The 24,102-nt window shown below is 40.3% G+C and overlaps 1 protein-coding gene across 1 annotated transcript in view; it reads left to right on the forward strand.

Annotated features, from left to right (window-relative positions):
* Positions 1-876: 876 nt before the first annotated feature.
* Positions 877-24,102, forward strand: part of ABCA13 (ATP binding cassette subfamily A member 13) — a gene marked incomplete at both ends in the record, with an annotated part of 191,390 nt that continues 168,164 nt past the window's right edge. The window contains 5 exons of the mRNA XM_082499202.1: positions 877-928; positions 3,136-3,259; positions 20,235-20,350; positions 21,408-21,541; positions 23,295-23,459. Of these exons, the coding sequence (XP_082355328.1) occupies positions 877-928; positions 3,136-3,259; positions 20,235-20,350; positions 21,408-21,541; positions 23,295-23,459 (591 nt within the window). The remainder of the gene's footprint in view (positions 929-3,135; positions 3,260-20,234; positions 20,351-21,407; positions 21,542-23,294; positions 23,460-24,102) is intronic.

Raw genomic sequence — 24,102 nt, forward strand, 5'->3', positions numbered from 1 at the left:
GACTGGCTCCTGTTGGGATTGGACTGTGTCCAGTTTAGATAAATGGCGATTTCCCTAAATTTTAGTAAGCCTTTAGTTCCTTGCCTTGTGTGCAGCAGAGCAGGCCTTTTCCACAGGGAAAACTCTGCCATTGGGTTTTGTTCTTAAGCATTATATTACTTTTCTCAGGTATTTTTCTAACATACACAAGTTTAGGAATCCCTTCCCCAGTGGGATTTGATTCAACCCTTACAGCCTAGAAATAAAAATCCTCAACATCCTTTGGAGAAGTTAATAGTCTACAATGGGAAATCTTTAGTCTGGTTCTTTGTCATTTCTACCGCATTTCTGTTACTGAGTTTGGTATTCGCACTTTCCTAGCTCTTTTATCAGTGAATCTAGAAGTCCTTTGAAAGTTGGCTGGATGGCAGTTTCTGCCTTTTTGCAGCTGAAAACTGAGACAACTGGGTTTGTTTGCCTGTTGTTGTTTTGGTTTGTTTGTGTTTCCCCCACCCCCCACCCCCCCGTGCAATCTGTTTTGGGGGTTTGCATCCTCTCTGTGGAGGGGTGAGCACATACGGCATATGTGTTATTTGTGCAGAGGGAGACCTGTCCAAAATCTGCGAGCCCTGCAGCGCACCAGCTTAGGTGACATTTCGTTGTGGCTCTGGAAATAGGAAGGCAGGGAGAGGAGAAGCATGGCGACGGGCAGCCTCAGGCCTGTTAGCTTGGTTTCACAACACCCTGCGGCTGGAGGTGACGAAGCCAGCTTTTGGAGAGAGGTGACTGCAAGTCAAAGAAAGGCTGTAATGGCAGCAGTCAGGGAGCCAGGCAGCCAGGCAAGGACAAGGAGGTACTCCGCCAGGCAGGGTTGGGGACAGCAGGCTTCAGGGGAGCATGAGGAGCTGCATCAAGGTGCACAACGCTGCTGGCTTTTTAGGATGCTCAGGTATGGGAAAGCTGGATGTCACTGCCATCATGTTGTCAGAGTCTTTGTGTTGATCACAGAGAAATATCTACAGACACTATAAACAGAAGAAGTGAAAATTTCTTTTGTACTCTGAAAGTAGTGTATTTGGCAACGTTATAAAGATTTTAAATAGAAGTCTTAATTACTAATTTGATTTTAATGATCTTATTTTCCCATAAGTAGTTGTAGAGGGGATACTTAATGTTTTTTATTAAAATATATATGAAGTTTAATGATTTGTTCACAAATCCTGTTTATAGAAAACTATAGAAATACTGATGATGTTTTGATTTTCCTTTTTCAGGTCTTGTCTCTCACTGAAATACTCTGGCCATGTGTGCTTTTCTTGATTCTGGCTGCAATCCGCTTCCAGGAGCCCCCAAAATACAAGGAAAACTGTATGTTTTTTTTCACCTGTGTTCTATTTTGGTCAACTCTGCTTGTAGAAGTATTTAGGAAATATTAAAGATATCGTAGAAGGGAGAGATGGAAAGAATCCTACAGTGAGATTCAGTCTTGTGTAGCTGTGGATCTGAGCAAGCCATATTTAGGCAGGAAAGAAATACAAAGTTTAAGGTCTGATTTGTCAGAGCAGGTTTAAACATAAGTTTTAAACATATACTTTGAAGTAAGGCGGATTACTTGGGTTTTAATTGTACTTATTTCTTTCTGTTGAGTAATGGAGTTTAGATGACTGGCTCAGAGATAGATAATTGTGCAGTGGATATTAACAGTTAAATGTCTCAGATGAATCTTAGCCCTACCTACATCCTGGGATTTAGAAGGGATATTTAGTAAATAATAAATTCTTCCATCAACACTTCAAAACTTGTTATGACTACCTCCACCTTATAAAGTTATTTTTTCTTTTTTCTTGTCAGATGTTAGCTTCATTCAGGAAGGAATGTTTTGTGTATTACAGTCTGTTTAGTTTATTATGCTGTTATTCACAGAGTAACAGAAAAACACCGAATAAACTGGGGATAAACAAGCTTTAGCTACATTAGAAACCAATTTGGTAAAGCAGTTATAGATCTGTAGAGTGAAACATCTGGAGAGAATCTAGCTTGCACTATATATTGCACTATATATGTTTACTTTAGACTAGCTCTAGTCTGGACCCAAGGATGCAATGCATGCTGATGATTTAAGTACATTAAGTGTGCTCTTGGAGTACATACTCTGCTTTGTTTTAGCAGAAAGTGATCCAGTGTACATGCTCAGAGAGCTTTCTACAATGTGAACTGGAGTGTGCTAAGTAAAAATAACTCATCTGCAAATGGCACTGGTCATTCACTGAGTCATTCACAACTCAAAATTCATTATTTTATACATCAGGTACAATTCCTGAGGAATGAAGGGTGGTTTGACTAACCATGCAATTTCTAATAGTACGTGTCTCAAAAATATTGGCACATGAATTTAAATAAAATTAGGATTTTTAAGTATCATGTACAATTCTCCATTTCTGCACCTTTCAACTCTGAATATTCAGTAAAAGTGCTAGCCCAAATGCTAGTTTTCTTATCTCCTTCTCATTTAATTCCCTCAATTTTGATGTAGTGGTTGCCAAAAGAAGGTTATCCAGGCAACGACCTCTTAAGTATTTCTCAATTTTAGCTGTTTTAAACAGAGAAATGAAATTAAATAGCAACCTATAGCTATTCCTTATGTTTCAAAATAAGCAAAAAGTTGCTTTATATTTTGAAGTTTAAATACTCAGAACTATGGAGAGATATGGATAAATTACAGAGATATGGAAAAGTTGCTGTTTAGATAGCCTGGATGGATGTGCATTCAGACATTGCTGAATACCAGTTCCTTCATCTCATGAAAGCCTGGGAGAAAAGAGGAAATACTATTTTATGAAGAAGTCTATAGTCTAATCTAGGTCACAAGTCAAGAAAGGCTAAAAAGCATATGATGTTGCAACAGCATTACTACCATGAAAATCAACTTTTCAAAGACTGCTCTCAAACGCTATACCCTGTTGTTATGGTCTGACACAAAAAGTTTTTCATTTTCTGTAGTGAATTAGTTTTTCTTAAATGGGACACCTGCCATCCTTACAACTTCATTTTTTGCAGGCAACAAATCCAGTTTCTAGCCAAAGGGAACACAATGTGATGGTACAGGTTTGTAACTGCAATGTCACTGGTTTTACTTCTGCCGCTGTGTGCTTTTAGGTTACTTAGAAGCTCGAGATTTACCAAGTCGGGGCCTTTATCCTTTCATGCGGACCCTTTTTTGTAATGTTGGTTCCAGATGCAAGAATACGAGTTACGCAGCACAGAAAAATAACCGCTTAAGGTAAGTTATATGAATGCGACAGAGCGGTCAGTATCACAGTGCATCTTTTTCTACAACAAAGGTTCTTAGTGTCTTGTAGACAGGTAGAACAGAAGGTTTGTTACTGTTTGCTAAAAGTTGCCTTTGGTGTCCTTATGAATATAAAACATGTAGGGCCTTAGTCATGCCTCTCCCTACATTCTGTTTGCATTTCTTGGGCATTTCATGCTTTATTAGACACTGAAAACTGTTTTGGGGGGAGAATTGGAGAGGTACTTTGTGATATCATACATGCATGTCACATGTGGATTTAAACTTTGAATATTTTGGGACCGTATATGGCAGAAGAAATAAACACAGAAAAGCAAAACAAGGGTAACGCCTGAGTAAGACACAAAAAGAGCCAAAAAGGAGTAGCAGATGCTCTGTAATAAAAAGAACTTGAAAAAGTAGTCTGTGAGAGGGCCTTGTCACAGGATCCCAGAATGCAGAAAGAAAAAAGATGAAGTTGAATCTGGGATTTTCCTTTAGGAAATGTAGTGATTTAGTCTACTTCAAAATCTTGAAAAGCATTGAGATGATACAAAGACACTTATGCAAATTGGCTGAAGGATATAGTCATAAGCAACCTTTCAAAATACATAACAATAAAGTAAAATTAAGGTGAATTAATCAGAATATATGTGTGCATATATATATGTTTATTCTTAGAAAATTGAGAATATCTACCAAAAAAGATCTTAGAGGTTTGAGCCAGTTAAGTGTGTAAGAGCATCAAGTTTTTATGGTTTATTATTGTAGAAGTTTATAGGTAGCAATATCAGCATGCACCAAGTTGGAAAGCTTCAGTGTCACAGTAACAGGCCATAATACTTACAATTTGATCTAGACAGTCTGTTCTAGTTATTTCTACATGTAGAGAGCTATTGATTGAGCATAAGACCATGCAAAATAAATCTCATTTATGGGCAAGCACTTTCTACATAAAAAAATAATTTGTTAGAGGAATTAAAATCTTAACAGTTTAAGCCATGAATCATTATTAGTCCATATCTAGTATTACAAAAAATAGTTATATACAGAAAAAACAGTATTACAGTGATATCTCTAAAAAAATTTCTCCTAATAATACTACTACTACAGTTAAAATTGTTACATAACCACTTAGTTTCTACTACTTTCCCTGGGGTTATGCTCATCTTTCCACTGCCGTACTGGGTTGTAAGGTCAGCGGCTGCAGTCGGGTGGTGGTAGGGTTGTTATGGCAAGTCATGATCTGGAGCCCTTTACTTGGAGGAATGTGGTGTTGATCATAGAATCATAAAATGGTTTAGGTTGGAAAGGACCTTGAAGATCATCAAGTTCCAATCCTCCTGCCATAGGTGGGAACACCTTCCACTAGACCAGGTTGCTCAAGGCCACGTCCAGCCTGGCCCTAAACATCTCCAGGGATGAGGCCTCAACAACCTCTCTGGGCAACCTGTTCCAGTGCCTTACCACCCTCACAGTGAAAAAATTCTTCCTAATGTTTAATCTGAACTTGCCCTCTTCTAGTTTAAAGCTATTCCCCCTTGTCCTATCACTACATGCCCTAGTAAAAAGTCCTTCCCCAGCTCTCCTGTAGGCCCCCTTTAGGTACTGAAAGGCTGCAATAAAATCTCCCCGGAGCTTTCTCTTCTCCAGGCTGAACAGCCCCAACTCTTTCAGCCTTTCCTCATAGGAGAGGTGCTCCAGCCCTCGGATCTTCCTCATGGCTCTCCTCTGGAATCGCTCCAGCAGGTCCATGTCCTTCTTATGCTGGGGACTCCAGAGCTGGATGCAGTACTCCAGGTGGGGTCTCGCAAGAGTGGAGTAGAGGGGCAGAATCACCTCCTTTGACTGCTGGCCACACTTCTTGTGATGCAGCCCAGGATACGGTTGGCCTTCTGGGCTGTGATCGCACACTGCTGGCTCATGTTGAGCTTCTCATCAATCAGCACACCCAGGTCCTTCTCCTGAGGGCTGCTCTCCAGCCATTCCCCACCGAGCCTGTATTTGTGCTTGGGATTGCCCCAACCGAGATGTAAGACCTTGCACTTGGCCTTGTTGAACTGCATGAGGTTGGCTTGGGCCCACCTCTGTAGCCTGTCCAGGTCCCTCTGGATGGCATCCCTCCCCTCTAGGGTGTCTACCTCGCCAAACAGCTTGGTATCATCGGCAAACTTGCTGAGGGTGTACTTGACCCCACTGTCCATGTCGCTGACAAAGATGTTGGAATAGTACAGGTCCAAGTACAGGTCCCTGTACAGGTGATGGCTTCTTTTTCACTCTAGGGTGCACTTGGGGTCGCTTATGTTTGCTAATGTGCTTTTATACCTTGCTTGTTCTCCACTGCTCTGCATCTCTGAATTTATATGGTACATCTGAATGTATATGGTATCTTTTACCTATGTTAGGTAACTGTTCTTTTTTCTTGATACTTATAAATTGACTTTGTTACTGACTGCTGATGAGTTTATAGCCATAGTGTCCTCAGCACCAGCCTGTGCCCCATCTCTTACCATCCCAGTCCTGTACTCCAGTACAGTGCATCCTGTGTCCCCACTTCTCAAGGCCTATTATACTGGGCCTGTGTTCATCTGCATTGCTTTGCTATGTTAATTGTAAGTATCTCACTTTGCACTGAATGATCACTTGTTACTACTGTCTGTATAAAACTATGGTGGTATTTGTCCTGGTTCCGGCAGGGATGGGGTTAATTTCCCCAAGGAGCCGGCAGGGGAGGCAGGTATTCCATACCACGTGACCCATGCCCAGCTATAAGAGGTGCTAGCCGGGGAGAGGGAGTCAGTCGCCACTCGGGGGCGGGCTGGGGCGGTGTGGGTCCGGTCGGTGCGCCGCGCGGCGGTACTGTAATCGCGTTCTTATACACCTTTATCGGTGTTATTGTTTTTCTTTCTTCTTCCCTTTGGCTGTTCTTTTAAATACACCATTTCAACCCATGAGTTTTGCCCTTTTGTGCCGATTTTTTCCCACGGCTGTGGGAGTCGAGCGAGCGGCTGCGTGGTTCTCTGTTGCTGGCTGAGGCCAAACCACGACAGTCCTTTGTGGCGCCCAGTGCGGGGCTCGAAGGGTTGCAATAACGACAGATCTGACCGGAGTTTGTTAAAACGGATTTCCTATATGCATTTCTCCTGTTAGTTAAATAGTCGCCGGTTACAATGTTGCTTCGTTTGTTTGCATGGCTGTGTTATGTAAGTTCTTATATGCTGTATGTACTCCCTGTGATGCTGTTTGTTATCTCAGGGAGAGGGATCAGGACTATCATTTTGCTGTCCTGTGCAATATCAGCTTATGATATGGCAACACCACTATTCAGGTGGCTTTGTTGGGGTCTCTATGCAGTGTTGCTGTCCTGTTCATACCTTGGTTACCGTCTCTCAGAGGTTATCAATAATCACACCCAATCTATGGGAGAAACAGGGAGAGATACTTTTCCCCAGCTCTCTTGCCTCCCTTTTCTCCTACAATGACAAGTGGAAGTAAAGCAAATAGCCATAGCCATCTGGCCAGGAAAAAAAAAAAGTTTAAACTAAACCAAGTCAAAACCAAAACTTCAGGCAGATTAAGACAAGTTCGGACAAAGCAAAGGTGGCAAGTGTCTGTGCTGTGGTCTTGCAAACTCAATACAAAGCCTGTAGCCTGTTAATTGCAGTGGCAATACTATATTTCTAGGTTATAGAGTTACAACAGCTGTTCGCCTTTTTAAAATTCCTAAAGGCATGTTTTTTTATTTATATCACTAGTCCAGATGCCATCTAAGTGTGTTAAACCTCTAGAAACTATGAACTATATTGACTGTTCTGCATGCTTATTTACACTGCTTTCACTGAACTGCCCAAATTATATTTCAACTCAAAAGAAAAGCAGGAAAGAATTTCCTGGAGGCAGTATTAGACCTACTTAAGAATTGGTGAAATGATTCAGTGGCTTTCAATTTTTCAACTGAAAAATAAAATGCCTACATGTATGCGTATTTATACACTCAATAGGCTACACTGAGTAGCATATAGCCTAGGTAAGGAAAAGGTGTAAAAAGGTAGGATGAAGTTCATTCTGAGGTCAGTCTATTCCAGCAGGTCCATCATTATAAATTAAATCAACCTCAGGGCTGCTGTGACTTATGCTGGCTGCCAACAGCCTTAGGAATACACACTGTCAGCTTGATCAGCCAAACATAACTGAATCCTGCAGTGTCCCTGTGCTGACTGGAGAGAAGGGGTGGCATAGGAACAGTAATACCAATTATCGAAGATTTATATTGAACTGTAGGTGGTTCTTTATAATAATTTTCAGGGACATTTTTGCATCAACAATATTGTGTTTATTAAGTGTAAATCAAAGACTGTGCATAGTTTGCAAGGACGCTTAACCCATTTGTTTTCACAGTGTGTACCACATGGGTGCTGTCAGTTTGAAATATAGTCGTTGCCTTTTGGAAAAAATAATTCTACGACTTCTGTTGGAACCCCCACTATGAAAGCCATAAACTGCCCAAATAACTATTTGTCAGTGAGCAGCCTGAGCAGGGCTGCTCCATGACAGGGGCTTAGCCAGGGGTTGAAGTCATCCTGGTGCAGGCCATGCCCTCACAGATGTGGCACCATCCCCCCCCCGGCAACAGGCTCCATTAGCAGCCTCCAACATGGTAAGAAGATGAGCCAGGTGAAGGCTACAACTACTGCATTAACTTTGATTTGCAGCAAAATCTGCCACCTCTTCTGATGCCTCAGAAAGCATCCATTTTTCAACAGGTCGAAGGCTTTGTTCCTTGCTTCTCTCTTCAGCCACTGCAAAAGCTGCTGGCTTGCACCTCTTTGATGTGATTCCCTAGCCCGTTACACCCAGCAGTATCTCAGACCAAAGGAGTAAGGAAATACTTAGGAGGTATATTTAGGAGCTCTCGTGACAAAGGACATGTTTTCCTGCTCTTTCCAGAATGTTCCACTCCCACCTCACCTTAACAGAGCACAGAGTAAAATTAAGATCATGCAAATAAGATAAAAACCATGCAGCACAATGTCCTGTGGAGTTACACCCACAAACGAGAGTGCACGTGTGTGGAAACATAATGTATTCCCAGTACTCTTAATTGCACTGCAAGTCTTGCAGATTGTGGTGGAATTTGCCCTTGCAGCTGACTCCTATATCTATGTTTGTTAGACTTCTCAATACCTAAAAGAAAATTAAGCTTAGGTTTTCTCAGACTTAGAACTACAAAGATCATGAAAACAAGACTCTAATGTTATTTCTAAGCATGTTAGTTTATTTCCCTTTGTTTAGCTACAAGTAGTAGCAGCCTGAGCAGCCTCACCCTGTAGGTGTGTCAGAGCCCCAGGTCTGTCCCTGGCATCTTCTCTTGGATGGACCCCTTGGTCCTATGTGGTAGCTTTGTTTCCTTTGGCATCTGACTGAACTCCTGGGCTTATCCCGCTGATGTTAGGGCTGTCACTGGACCCTGTGACCCACCCCTAGCTCTGCCTGCTGGCTAGGATCCTGGGGGGCGGTGTCCCATCAGTGAGGGCATGGCCTCCTCCGTGGTCGCCGCAGCTTGGCCCCCCTCCTGAAGCAGCCCCACTCATGCTGGTCCCTTTCTTCTTACTGATTTTATTGATACCTGGGCCTCTGGTTCTCTAGTGGAGAATTATCAGAAGAACTCATGCATGAGAGCAGCTGTAGAAAAACACAATCAAGGAAGGTCTAAGCAACAATGATAGCACTTGCATAAGAATTGCTTAGAGGGTCAAATTTTGCTTTAGTGATGTGTATCTTCAAATGAAAAAAAGAAATAATTCTGTAAGATAGCTGTACGTCTGCAGCACCTTATTGCTATAGTAACACTACGTGGTCTGCAGGCTTGTATTCTTATGCTATGTAGATGGAAACCAGAAATCTAAGCAATTTTTGTGATGTTGCTTATAGATTGTCAGAGAGTTAGGTAGAAAAAAATTTTTAAACATAAGTTTTCTTCATTTTATAACTAATTAAGAACAGCTTTTTTTTTTATTCTTTATATTTTTTTGTCTATTGCGTTTTTGAAGGGTTATAATAGTATGCAACATGAAGGGGAAACATCTTTCCTTTCTGTGACTGACACGCAGTAAACTGTTGTCCAGGATGTGTATTGGTGTTGATGGAGATGTCATGTCTCCAGGCTGTCCTGAGATGGTGCAGAGCAAGAGCCAGCACAGCTGGGTCTTTGCAGTTTTAGAGAGAAATTTTTAATGTGGTGACAGGGGTGAGTTTGAGACACGTGTTTGCTGAGAGGTTTATGAAAATCACCAGTCTAAATGGCATTGCACATCATAGCTGAGATCTTGGATGAGCTCTGAAATGTTCTTATTGTCATCCCGAGGAACTGGGTAATTTGGGCAGAATTAGCTTTTTCTGAGTCATGACTTAGGAAATGTCAATTGCTTTTACATGCTCACAGAGATGCAGTCTTTTTGCTCTTTTGCAGTGTTTTGTTATGGTCAAAACTTGTATGAATGTCGATCTTCAGTTTGATTTTTGTCCTTATGCAAGTATTTCTGGAAATGCACAATTAAGGGAAGAGTTACCATGGATGATAATGAACTGATATTTGTATACAGAACTTCTCCTAACAGGCCAGTTCTAATTATGTATGTCCTCTCCTAGAAATTGCTGGCTTCCTCCCTTTGTCCTTTTTGTCATCCCTTCTCCTCTTTATTGTTCCTAGCAACTGCTGCTGTTGACTTCCTTTACACATACATAAGTAAGTTAATGTCATCTTCTGCCCCAGAAAGCACACGTTGAAGGCGTTTGGGAGAGTAGAACAATTAAGTATTTTTGTTGGCACACTGTCTAAAAATTGCTTGTCTTGATGGTCCTTGCAGCTGGTTTTGAAGTCTAGTTTCTTATCTTTTTGGCAAGATAGTGACATTTTCCTGCAATTTTGTGTAACTAGTGCTGAATTAAGAGACTAGTAGTATCTCATAGCATTCTTATTAGGAGTTTAATATGGTCCCATATTACCATGTTGAAAACATGTAAAATCCTTTAAAACTTAGCACGGATCTTCAGCAAATGGAACCTCTGTAATATTTTAATCTGTTTCATGAAACAGAGCCTGATAACTAATATGCCCATTGCCCTTTCCTCTTCCAAAGGAGGTTGCACCCAGCTCCAACAGTATCCAGAGGAAGGGCTGTGGCAATGATGGCAAAAGAGGGGCACCAGTGCCAGCTGGCTGACATCGCTCCTGCCCTGGAAATCCCCATGAAGCTAATAGCTCAGAAACAGCACATCCGAACGGCTGCTGTCATCCTGCTGAGAGGCTGGTGCTTCTATGAGCGTGGTGTTTCTAGGAGTTTTTCAGGTTGCTATTGTGGCCTTCTCTTCTGCAATAGCTGGGCCTTACGCTTGTTTTTTTGGTCCTTCTTCCATACCCTAGATATCTACACCTCCCTTGCTGTTTCCTAGTTCTTCCTCCAGTTTCACTATCTATTTGCTTTTCCCTGCGCTTCTCCATGGAGCTTTCCAGAGCCACCACACTCCAAGTGCTGCCACTTATTTTCTTCAGTGCTTCCAGTCTGTGTATCTTCCCCATCCCCCTCTCCGTGTGCCCTATGGGACCCCTTGTAGGGCAGTGCCTTTTCTCCCCAGCCCTCAAGCCCAGAGACACTGAAGGGACAGCCCAGCTGAGCTTGCTGTCCTGCTCGGGCAAGGGGCAGAGGCACCGGGCGGTTATGCAGGCTGCTGCTGCTGCTTCACACAGTGTCTAGGGCAGCACAACCTGAAGCCTTTTGCCCAGCTTCTTAGTTCAAAGGAAACTTCACAGCTATCACTGAAACATTTTGAAGCTAAACGATGAAGAGTAGACAGCATTTTTCCTTGCTGAGGGGTGTGTGTGTGTGTGTTCAGTTTTCCTCTCGTTTGAAAAGCTATTGCTAAACAGACCATGCTTATCATCTTTTATGTTTGCTACCTACCTGTTCAGAGAACCGCTCGCTACTCTGCTCGTGCAGTGTGAGGCTGGGTGGTTTCTAGGCTGGGATTACTCACAAGAAGTTCAGGTTTACAGAAGTGGTTAATGTTCACACAATTCCGCCTGTATTATTGGGTATGGTTCTGCTATATATCAAACGGGTGGCTATGGCACATAAAATTAGATGCCAAGAGGGTGTTTTTTTCTTCCCCTGCTCTTTATCAACCCAAGCTTTGCAGATCCAAGGTGCAGCAGTCAGCAATGGTGGTAGAGGAGAGGGAGTTACTAACTCTACCAGCACTGTCATCTGTGCAACCTGCTGCTGGCAGGGATGCTGGGCAGCACCAGCAGCCCTGGAACCAGGACTGAGCCTAGCCATATGCTCCCATGCGAGTAAAAGTGTCCTTTTCCCCCAGAGGATTATTGTTTGCAATGCTTCTAAACCAGGGAGATTTGTAAATGGGGATGCAAAGCTTACGTCTAGTTTGGAGGAAAAACAACATGGGTTTAAATACCGCCTTTATGCTCCACTTCTTTGAGTTCTTTGAGTGATTATTTTAAGTGACCTTGTTTTGTGAGTTCAGTTGTGAATTTAAAGTTCAGCAAGTATTTTGAAACAAACAAACAAAAAAATCTGTGGAAAATTCTGTGGAAACTGAGCTAGGGTTGTTTTTTTCTTTAAGTTCTGACTGGATTTGTGTTTTAATTAATGTGGTGGTTGTTATTCTGGTCAAGCTCTGGCCACTTGTTCATGCTCAAAAAGCACAGTGCTAGAAAGTTTTCAGTATGTAGTTAGTGTTCCTGTTCTTCTTTGCCAAACACCAGTGTTTCTAACTGTCTGAAATTTCAGGCAGTAGGTGTGTTAGCAATATTGGAATTTAAGTGGTATTTTCAAAAACAATAACTAAAGCGCAGCTATTAATCACCCTAAAAGCTGCTTTCTGAGCAACAGAAAACTGCTTTCTAAAACTCCATTTAAAAGGGGAAAAAAAAAAAAGATGGTGAGGAATTGTTCTGTCTTTAATCCGTTGAAGTTTGAGGCTCGTGAAAGAGTTTTCCAAAATCCTACTGGCTGTTGGCCAAGTTGGGATCAAAATAAGCTGCACTGAAGCAATCAAGAACTTGATTGTTTTAAGATTAAATTTTCTTCTCATCCCTTGGTCTAAAGTTGCAGACACTTCTGTGGGTATCAGAACAAATGAAGATCAGGGAGGGAGAGAAAGAGAAACGAGAATCAGAAAGCAGTGGCTGATGGTTTTTGCTTTAGTATTTCTTTATTTAGTATTTTAGTATTTAGTTAGAATCTGTCTAGGTTTTTCTTTACCAATAAGTAAAAATTGTGCTGAAAACTAGTATTCACATACAAGTTTGACAACAAAGGAATGTAAATTTTTTTAATATTTTTGTAAGTGGGGCTTATTTGACAGTTTATTTTGCTTCTAATGAAAAATAACAATGTTTTTGCTACACAAAATTTCACCTAAGATAACTTGAACTTCCTATAAGATAAACCAGAATTCAACTGGCGAGTGAAAGGTGATTATTCCTAGCTAAAGATGATTATGCCATTGTTTATGGTGCCTTGGGAGAGTGTCAAGTTATTTTGTTGTGTATAGAGATGTTTAAATGACTCTTTGACTTCTGATTTCATCTTGAAGGTATTGTTAGAAAGTTGTTGTGCTATTGAGTAGCCACCAGATGGTAGTATGATGGAGATAATAGAGAGAACATGTACCAGGGGTTTGGCTGTAAGTTAAAATCAGGGGAAAGCCAGTAATGATAATAGGATACTATTTTTAGGTTTGTCGTGGTCCTCAAACCAGGACAAGGTTGTTGCATGTATTGGAAAAAAAAAGCTGTCATAGCCCAAATACAAACTGTATAGGCTTTCCTAACAACAGACACTTCTTGTGTGTGAGTCAGCATAAGGAAAAATGCGCAGCCAGAGACATCATTCTTCTCACTTTTCAAGTCGAAGGGTACCTTGAGGAGCACACTATCTGGAATTGGTGTATGTTTGTTAGTGCGGATGCTTTTTTGTTAAGGTGGTGGAATTGTTATCATCATTCTGTTGCTTAGTGAACTAACTAAAGAGGAAGCACCAACTTTCTTCTGGGCTTGGAGAGACTTATATTTCATCTGGTCACATTGACCAATTTTACCTGTTCTGGTTGCAGCGTGTTGCCTTAGATGCAATATGAAAGCCTGAACTTCAGGATACAGGCCATCACTGACCATCACTTGGACTAATGATAAACCAGGGGAGAGAAGTTGAGTGTGTTCAGAAACATCAAAGGCTTCTTTGGACGTGTCTGACTGCTGCCAGAATTGGGTTACTGGCGTAGGTGAGCTGCTCCAGCTCAGCAATTTTCCACTGCCTTCTTTCCTGAGGTCTTGAGACTCAGTGCTGTTACTTGTACGCTAAATAAAAGTTGTGTAAAATGTATAATAGCTAAAAGAAAATAAAACAGAATACTGCTGTGTGTATATAAACATTTTTTAGCTTCCAGTTTGTAATTACCTCCCCTGTCCCCTTTCTTTCTGTGAAGAAGTACTTCAGGCATCCAAGCTGGTTCAGAGAGCTTCACAGGACCTGATCTAGGCTTTATGAAAGAGATAGAAGAACTTGCAAAGGGTTTTATTGAGACCACAGAGAAAACCATGGCTTTAGAAAAGCTATGGGAGGAAAACTCAAAGTTCTCAGGTAAGCTGGGATCTTTCTAATAACGAATTGCTTCATCTGTCAGGTGATGATAACCATTGAACAAAGGAGTACTTTTATTTAAAAATAAAATGAACAAACTAAAATCTTAGCTGCCCAGGAAAAAGCCCCTTTTACGATCACTATTGCTGTGGCCATCATAAAATTCTTGGAAAAAAGTTAGCTTTCTAAAATTGTGCTTTTGTTTTACTATTTGATAGCTAACAAAATACAGTGAGGGGAAAGGTTTAAAAATAGGGGTTAATAATGTGATTACATGTTATTTGGTCTAACAAGCATTCAAAAGTAACTTATCAGGATTTAAGTTTTTCTTCCCAGGTTTTCTGTTGTACTAGAGAGTGTAGGGATGGAAAACCTCAGTAGCTCCCACCTGGTGACCTTTAGGCAAACGAGTCAGTCTCACACTAAAAGAGTGAGACTGGAAATGCCAAGTTCTGCTGCTCCCACTCTGTTCTCACCCATACTGTGCAGCCTTGCTGCTGTAGCAGGTGGGCATTTAAGACCTAGTATTACCCTGACTTTCTGGTTGAGTTTTCAAGTAGAAAGATTTAGGCGAAACAGTCATTTTCATGCCTGGCTGGCTGGGACCTAATATGTTCATCTAGTCTTGATGGGATGATTTTGCCTTACTGAAAAGTGAATGGTAAGCAATTTCTTTTAAATCTTTTTTGTGATAATAGTAAAAGTATTGGAAAACACAGAAAATCAAGTGGTCACTATCTTCCTAGGGAATTAGTTGTTTCACATGCCTTTATTCCTGTAGAAATGCCCTTTGTGTACTACTTGGTATTGCTTATAAAACTGATTCTTCTGAAGTTAATAATGCCCCTCTAAAGGAAAATATTTAATTTTACAGGGCTCCATAACATCACTGCTTTTCTTACTGTAAGTATTTTTACAGTCTATTTCTAAATTACAGTTCTGGATTTTGAGGCATCATTATTGTAATAGTTAGAAATTTGTATCCTGTTGAGTTTTAGTAAACTGTCTTTAAAAAAATTGATATGCTGTTGAAGGAAAAAATGATGCCTTGTAAATTTGATAGAGGTTCAGTGGCTTCTAGATGACTGATTTAAACCAGTCTAGGTTGTTAGTGGCTAAAATTCACAGCTATTTGAAGGCTAATTGTTCATTAGGAGCAATTTGAAAGTGCATCTCTCAGACCTTGTGTAGTTGTATAAAATCATATAACAAAATGTCTTGCAAGGAACTCTTATCCTAATGTGTACTTATTATTAAAAAACCCAACCCAACCAACCAAAAAAAACCAAACCAACCCAAAATGTAAAAAGAGACTGCACTGAGATTGAAAAGATGGGGCTGTTGCTTGGATGAGATTACTTTGAATTCAGGTTTGTGATCCAGTCAATATGGTAAGCAGACGCAGGTGGGGGTGAAGGAGGACAGATTTGCAAGATGTAGCATAATTACTTCCAGAATCAATTTGGCAGTTTATGTGAAGCAAGTTTGGTCTTTGTGCTGTCCCTAATGCATTCATTTTTCACCCTTGCAATCTCAACACAAAAAGGAAGGCTGAATAGGCACAGCAGTGGATCTCCATTATTGTCAATTTTGTACCTTTCACAGATCACTGTTTTCGCTTTAAAAATATTTTAAAATGCATTTTCTCCATACGTGATTGATTGTAACTACTACTTCATGAAACCTAGATTTCCAATTTATAACTTGGAATTAGATGGCATTTTCATAATAACATTTGTAAATTGCTCATGAGATACTTGATTGAAAGGAGATGTATCAATATGAAATTTCATTTCTGGAATGGTAAATAACATAGAAGGAATGTATTTATCAACATTAAAAATATTTAATTGAAAGTAGCCTATTATTATTAGTAACAGAGCTAATATACACAAGCTTCTTTTTGTGTGCTCGTTACCATTATCTAAAACAGCCCTAATGAAACGTTAATTTACAGAAACAAAGACTGCATAATAAACAAGTATGATAGATCCTATGTTTTTCATAGACATCTGATAGTGTAGTTCTGTAAATGAAGTGGTTTTACACCAGTCCATCCTGAAAGAGCCATTCTTATCAATTATTATTTGTCACACCCACAGTCCCTCCCCCAAGGAGCTGTGAGGCAAGGGTGGCATGTCCCTGGCAGTCCCCTGGTCTTTATATCCTATACTTAGAAACTCATTGCAGGGCTAAAGGGCTCCTTGTGTTTGAGATCTCAAAGATGATCCTTTATCTTTGGGAGAGTTACACATCTGAGCAGAAAGAGATGGCCTAGCTTTTCTCCCAGCTCCTTTTTCCATCAGAGCAGAGAAAGACACCTGAAACAAAGCTGTCATAAGTTCAAAGTATCACCAAAATGATTTGGTGAATTACCAAAGCTAGAGGTAAGTTTCCACTTGAAAAAAATATTTTAAATGGTTTAAAATTCAGGAGGGCAGGGGTAGGGGAAGTAACAGGCACCTGCTAATTTTTTTTTTTCTGTTAATGGAAGTGTTACATGTAAATGTGTTTTCTTTGCATAAAGATGGATTTGAATGAAGTGGAGGAAATGATTGCTAGAGCAGAAAACCTGTACAAGCAACCATATTTCTGGAACCTTCTGTATTCACTCCCTCATCTTGAATTGAACAGCTTTTATACAGAAGATGGGTTAGCTGCCGTAGCACAGTTTCTAAAAGGTATTCAAAAGTAAGTACTTTTATGTGCTTGAAAGTGCTCTGTTTTAACATTTCACCTGTAATTCTTTTTCTTCTCACTAGCTATTTAATAAAATAGGCATCTTTATCAGTGTAAAGAGGCTGAAATTTTCTTGTGATTACCAGATTCTGCTTTTATAGAGGTGTGGTAGGAGTTTTCACCCGTTATGATTCCTTCATATCTGCACTTTTCTTCTCTGGTCAACTTAGCTGAGATTCCCTAGGAGTACCCAAGAAGTAGCTTCATCTTAGCAATGGTTAAAATTAGTCCATCACATAATATGGCTTTGAACTTTGTAATGTGATTTGGGACTCTTTGAAAGACAGAATATTTACATGCAAATATAAGAAAATCATAGTTTTTATTCTAATCGACTTAATATGTGTGTAGCACTTGGTCAATGTTAGGAAAACTACTTCATTTTGCTTCTCAAGCCTCTTGCTATCAAAATAGCTTTGGCTGTTTTCTTGCAAGAAATGAAGCAGTAAGAAAAAACCCACAGAGACTGTATTGTGAATATGAAAGTTTACGGTCTCAGGTTCCAGACAGCTGGATTCAGAGGAAGGCAGGGTATCAAAAGCATAGACAAAGACAAGTATCTACAGCAATTTTCAGTAAAAGAAGGGAATTGTTAGGAAAAAGTAAAAAATGTTTGCCAGACTAGGCAGTTGGGTTTAATAGGTTGATAGGTAATTGTCTTTATAATCAATTAACATATTTATAAGGCTAGAGGAGGCCCTCGAACCTGGCTGCCCGTGCAAGACTGGCCATGAATTTCATCAGCCTTACCCCATGGGGAGGCAGGGGCCCAAAGACTTTGAATGGGAAATTACTGTGCGGATTCTGCCACCCTTTAGCATCCCACTGTCCTTTTCCTAATAAAAAAAAAAATAGGAAGGATATGATGGCATAATTTTTTTTGAAACTGGGAAATAAGTCTCTTTTGATTACAGTATGTGGATTGCAACTGTGTTGGGCACCCCCCTCCCCCTTTTATGCCCAAGTAATTTGTAACCTTACTCCAGCTTGTTCTCTGAACTCTTAACATGCAAATCTGTATTAGCTGTTCTTGTAGTATTTGTATCCCAAAAGCTGAAGTCTTTTCTGAACGGCTTGCAAACTGTCACAGTCTGAGAGTACTGAGGGAAGACAGGAACTTGATTGTAAGTTTATGGTTGCTGTTTCCTTCTTCAGCGGCAGTAAGCGAATCATAGAATTGTCTAGGTTGGAAGGGACCTTTAGGATCATCAAGTCCAACCATTAACCTAACACTGCCAAAACCACCACTAAACCGTGTCCCTAAGCACCACAATTTTTAGATATCTCCAGGGATAGTGACTCCACCACTTCCCTGGGCAGCCTGGTCCAATGGTTGACAACCCTTTCTGTGAAGAACTTTTTCTTAATATGCAATCTAAACCTCCCCTGGCATAACTTGAGACTGTTTCCTCTTGTCCTATTGCTTGTTACTAGTGAGAAGAAGTCGAACTCCACCTGGATGCAACCTCCTTCCAGGTAGTTGTAGAGAGCAATAAGGTCTCCCCTCAACCTCCTTTTCTCCAGGCTAAACAACCCCAGTTCCCTCAGCTGCTCCTCATAAGATAACAGTAACTACTGGCTGCTGTGCTGGGTTAGGTTATTAATCTGTTAATATAATCTCAGCAGCAATTTGTCTACCCTGAGCCTGTAGCGTGGGCAGAGTGAGACAGGGACAACAGTGGAGACTGTTTGGCATTTGTCTTCCCACGTAACTGGTAGGCCTCCTGAAACCTTGCTTTCCAGGAAGTGGCTGGGCATCTGCCTGTTGACAGGAAGTAGTGTATAAATTCCTTGTTTTGCTTTGCTTGCATGTAGAACTTTGCCTCACCTATGTCGTGGTTTAACCCCAGCCAGCAGCTAAGCACCACACAGCTGCTGGCTCGCTCCTCCCTGATGGAATCGGGGAGAGAATTGAAAGAGTAAGAGTGAGAAAACTCGTGGGTGGAGATAAAGAAAGTTCAATAGGTAAAGCGAAAGCCCTGCACACAGGCAAAGCAAAACAAGGAATTCATTCACTGCTTCCCATGGGCAGGCAGGTGTTCAGCCATCTCCAGGTAAGCAGGGCTCCATCACTTGTAATGGTTACTTGGGAAACAAACACCATCACTTGACATCTGCCCCTTCCTTATTCTTCCCCCAGATTTTTATTGCTGAATATGATATTCCATATGGTATAGAATATCCCTTTGGTCGGTTGGGGTCAGCTGTCCCAGCTGTGTCCCGTCCCAACTTCTTGTGCACCCCCAGCCTACTCACTGGTGGGGTGGTGTGAGAAGCAGAAAAGGCCTTGACTCTGTGTGAGCACCACTCAGCAATAACTCAAACATCACTGTATTATGAACTCTGTTCCCAGCACAAATTCAAAACATAGCCACATATTAGCTACTCTGAAGAAAATTAACTCTGTCCCAGCCAAAACCAGCACAACCTATTAAACTTTCTTTATTTTGATTCATGAGTCTTCTCATCTTTTATTTTTTTCCTGTACTGTGGGAGAAAGTGAATAAGCAGCTGTGTAGGTGCTTGGCTGCCAGCTAGGGTCAACTCACAAATGATTAATAAGAGAATACTCAGATGTTTACATTTGGATTTTGTATTTTTTTTTTAAGACTTTGGTGCCCTTCAATGATGAAATTTGCCGTAATTAATGCAGTTTGGAAAGCAAACCACAAAAACCAATGCTTGCTTCTTGACTAGCTTTGTATTACTAACACACATTTCTAGAGGTCTTGGCTCAGGCTGAATTTAGTCAGCAGAAAGGTTCCCAAATTTACAACTTCTCCCACTTCCTGGGCTGTACCATTTTTGCTGCATCTTTCAGAGGTGCTTATCAGAAACTGTTCACACCTACTTGGCAAAGTTAAATAATGTTGGTTTGTGGGTTGGGTTTTTTTTCCCCTCCTCTCACATATGTTGGAAACCGCTGATCCACTCTAACAAAACTGAATTCTTATTTTCGTAATAGCAAAGGAATACTCTATAGGAAATAACTGGTAAATTGGACATAAAGTTTAAGTAGTAAATTACAGCTACATTAACAAAGAAGTTTCTCTGACAGCTAAAAGTGACTGGGACTTACAAGAAATCAAATATATATTTTTATCAATGCGTTCTCTGATGTGCTTTGTTTAATTTGTTGTGAGAATAAGTGTACTGTTGCTTTAAAGGTTCTTTTTTTTCTCTGCAGTTTGGGTGGAAGTGAAATTTATGTATTGTGGATCTGTCCTGTCTTGTTGTGGGGGTAACAGGGAGAACTCTTGTGGTGGTTTTGCCCTCACTTTTGCTCTTACTTTTAACTCTTTTTCTCTCATTCTTTTTTTTTTTTTCCAGAGGACATTAGTCCTCATAGGAGACATTTCTTTAAAGAAAATTGAGTGAACTCTAACTGTAAAATCCCGACTTGTGCTTTTTTTCATGAAAAGTTTAATTTGACAAAAGATCATTTTTTCAACAATAAAGAAAGTATTTTAGTATTAATTGCTTGAAGTTTATCTTTTTCCACCAAGTCCTTTCAGTTTTTCTGGGTGTATAGAGAGTTTGATTTTTGTTTTATTTTTCACTTTCAGTATGTTAGCATCATTGAAGGATTTAGCTATGATGCCATTGGGCAAAAGTTTCTATGAAATGGTGAAAACAGCACTGAATTTAACTGCTGCATCAGTACAGGATAGAAGGTTAGAAGGTAAGGAATTTGCTTCAGATTTTTTTTTTTTAAAGTACCTTGTAAGCATGCTGGGAATATGCGATAGCAGTAACTGAGCTGCTCAATTCCTAATGTGAAAGGTCTAAGAATTGAACTATATTGCTGTAGTACTAACCCATTTCTTTATTGATCTGTTTTTTTTTTTTTTAAATGCTAATAACTAAATTTCATCATGTTCTGGCAACTATTTGATAAACAAAGCACGTTGGTCTAATATATCATGTTTAGAAAGACCTTTCGGTGGTGAATGTTGGAGAGAGACTGAATCGTGGCAAAGGATAATTTCTTCCATTTGACAGAAGGGTAGCCTCTTGTTCTGGACATGCCCGTTAAGCATTGTGGCTGTTCTACTTTTTCATTCTTCTGTTATCATAAATTCTGGTCTCAGCTGAAGGGCTGTTTCCCCATCTGCTGCTTGAGTATGGGAGATGAGCCTAACTGAAGAAGGTAGGCTGGCCCCAAGACAACTCCTCAAGAAAAGGTCAGGAACAAGTTTCGTTGGCAAACTGGTGGCACACAATTAGATTCTAGGTGCAGCTGTCTGCTCTGCAGAGAAGGTCAGGCTAAGAATTATATGTGGTCTGAATCCCACTTCAGCTGTCAAAACCAAGACCGAACTAGTACAAAGGTGATATACTGGAGCCCTTGCACAGAGGGTGAGCTTGAATTCCCTGGGTCTTCTGGTATTCTCCTGGTGCTCTCCCTCTCAGCCATTATTCATATCCAGCCCATACACTCACATTTGCATGACTATTTGCAGAATTACACACAGTTCAGAATGGCACTCTGCTGGGTCTGCTGACATCTCACCATTATTTTATCATCTGTCAGAATACCATCAGATTAACTGACTTTACCATAATACTAATGCAATCATGGATTTCATCCTAGTGAAACTGGTGTTCAGGTGCACACTTCTTTCATTGTGCAAAAAGCTGGAAACATGGAACTTGGATCTCATCAAGTATGAATCGTCAGGAAACAACATGAACAAAAATCAGGAATGATGTAAACAGAAGGTTTTCTTTGCTTTCAGGTTTTCAGTATAATATTTCTCTTGGGGATGTTTTGTGGAATCCACATGCTGTGAGAGCAGAACTTGAATCCAGGTTTGGTTTTGATGATCTTCATGTTGAGAAGCTGCTAAGTTACACAACACAATTATCAAAGGTAAATCACTTGAAAATTTCAGTGTCCCTCCCTTTCATCTTTATTTTTATTTGTTCCCTGAAGGGATTTTCATGCCTTACTGAAGCTATAGATTTGTGAAGCAGCTACAAGATGGCTAAATATCCTGGCTTAATTCCCATCAAAACAAATGTATTTACCTTTAGCTGGAATTTGTGCACATAAAGATGCTGAGAGGTCTAGTTGTGTACATTAGTGAATTTATGCTTCTTTGAAGTCACCACTGGGTATGTTAAAGTCCTGAGTTTATTATCCAGTCCTGTAGAGAATTCTGGGGTTGCTCCACTAAGCTTTTAAACTAGATCCTAGATATGAAGCTGCCTGGATTAATTTGGCAGGTAGCATTTTTCACCTGGATTGCTGGACAAAGAATACCTCTCTTCTGTGAGTAAATTAAGCACATTAAGTGTCCTGTCTTGTCTTCCCAGTTGTGCAGTCTTGACATGAATATACTTGATTCATGAGTTGTCTCAGTGGGGCTGTTCAAATACCCCAGCAATGTGTCAAATTTTGAAGAAAACCTCTTTTCGCAGAGAGGGCTTTCTAACCTTTTTTCTAAACCAGTGATCTGTTGGTCTGGTTTGAACTGCAGAAAACTTGAAACATCTTTTGAATTCCTACTAAAGTCCCCAGTTTTTGAATAGAGTGTGCTGGTATTTTTCTGAAATCTGTTTGCTCTTTGCCAGGTACAGTCTAGAGCTGTACTTCAGAAGAGCTCATTACAAAAACAGCTGTCTTGCACAAGGGGTAAATTATAAAGAAACTTGACTTTTGAGTGGCCTTTTAATGAAATATCAGCGATGGCCAGTTGGATCAACTGAACTGAATTTGGTTGCAGCCTGTTAGCTATGGCTGGCTGTGTAATCCCAGGTGATTCACTTGCTAGCTATTTATAGATTAAACTAATATCTTGATATTGTGTGTTTGTGTTAGGGCATTGAAGACCCTCAAAAAGTCTGAAGCCTGGACAGTATCTGTTCTGAGCACGTCAATTCTGTATGGAACGCCCCAGCTTGTTTGGCCTCAACACATCTGCAAAACTTTTGATAAATTTTCTAGCGACAGTTGAAAGGAGTTAGGATGTGAAGTATCTCAGAAAGACATTCATAGGGAGAATTAAAATGTACTAAATTACTTTTGTATGCTTTAATAAAATTTACATGATTGGGAATAATAAATATTTTGACACAATTTAGAAGTCAGGCTATGAGGAAAAAATTCTGGCCTCTTGGCCACACTGCTGAAACCTGCCAGCTTCAATTTAAAACTAGTCTGCTGCATGTACTCATTGTTTGCGGTGTACCATTGTACTGAATGCTACTTACATCAATAATTGTTATACTTGTGAAGTTGCTTTGGTGCAATTATTCTTGTGCAAAATTCTGGTGTAGGTGTACTGTATCATCGTCAAGTTAGTTCAGCGTCAGCATGCAAACGGCTGTAGAAGTAGCAGCACTGGCGTAGCTACAAGGTGAAATTTCCCTGCATATACAAGGATCATCATTCTGCCTGGCATATGAGAACCCTAATGGAGCCACTGGTATTTTATATAGCAGTCTGCACGTGGAGTACTTTGAAGTATGTTCCCCAGAATATGAGGCTGGATTAAATGGGCTTTGTTCTCACCGAAGGATACTATGTGATATTCTTTTGTCACCAGATAAGTAAGTTGATAGAGGAGATAACACTCAGCAGCTCTCTTGAGATGCTCATCAATTTCTTATGTCCCTGCCAGGTTCCCACAAGAGAGACACTGGAGCAGTTTGTGTGCTCTGCTCTGTCCGGTGTGCCAGAAGATGAACCAAACAAAGAGAATAATGAAGATGGCTGTATTTCTGCATGGCCTGAGGCCAAACTGTATCTTGTTCATGCCGTCAGCAAGCTCAGACTCTATGCACAGGTACACTTTAATAAGTTAATAGATCAAATTCCTAATTTTTTGCATGTAGGCTGTCAACAGTAACTCAGTGAAGTGATCTGAGTTAGCTATTAAATGTTATTGTCATGAACATTTTTTTGTCTGGCTAATAAGACAAAGTAACCCTTATAAAGAATCATTACAGTGGAAGTATAATCTATCACCATGTGTCCCCTTAATCAGATTTTCTCATTAACTTAAATACAGATTTGAAATCTAATAGGGAATATAGTGAAATATACTGCACTGCAGAGGCCTGACAGAAGGAAGACTTATTTACTGTACTACCTGAGCCTGAATTTTGGGCCAAACTGAAAGCAGACTACAGGCCTCCACTGATATATCATATCATTCATTTATTTTTACTTCTTCTCCACTATCTCTGGCAACAGTGGCTGAAGCATGTTGAAAGGGATCAGAATAAATCTCCAGTATAGCATCTTAAAATTCTGCTCTGCAGAACAACTTGGCATGCAGTATCTACGATGACATACATGTAGTTGCATAGGGAAGAGGATAAACCATTCAGATGTCTCATAAGGAAAACACTTACCTAGCTGCCTTAATGCTGGTGTTTGTTTTTCCACTGGAATATGGTTTGATTTTTTTTTTTTTTTCCATTAAA

The sequence above is a fragment of the Vanellus vanellus genome (genome assembly GCF_965231255.1).
Source record: "Vanellus vanellus genome assembly, chromosome: 2".
Classification (NCBI taxonomy): domain Eukaryota; kingdom Metazoa; phylum Chordata; class Aves; order Charadriiformes; family Charadriidae; genus Vanellus; species Vanellus vanellus.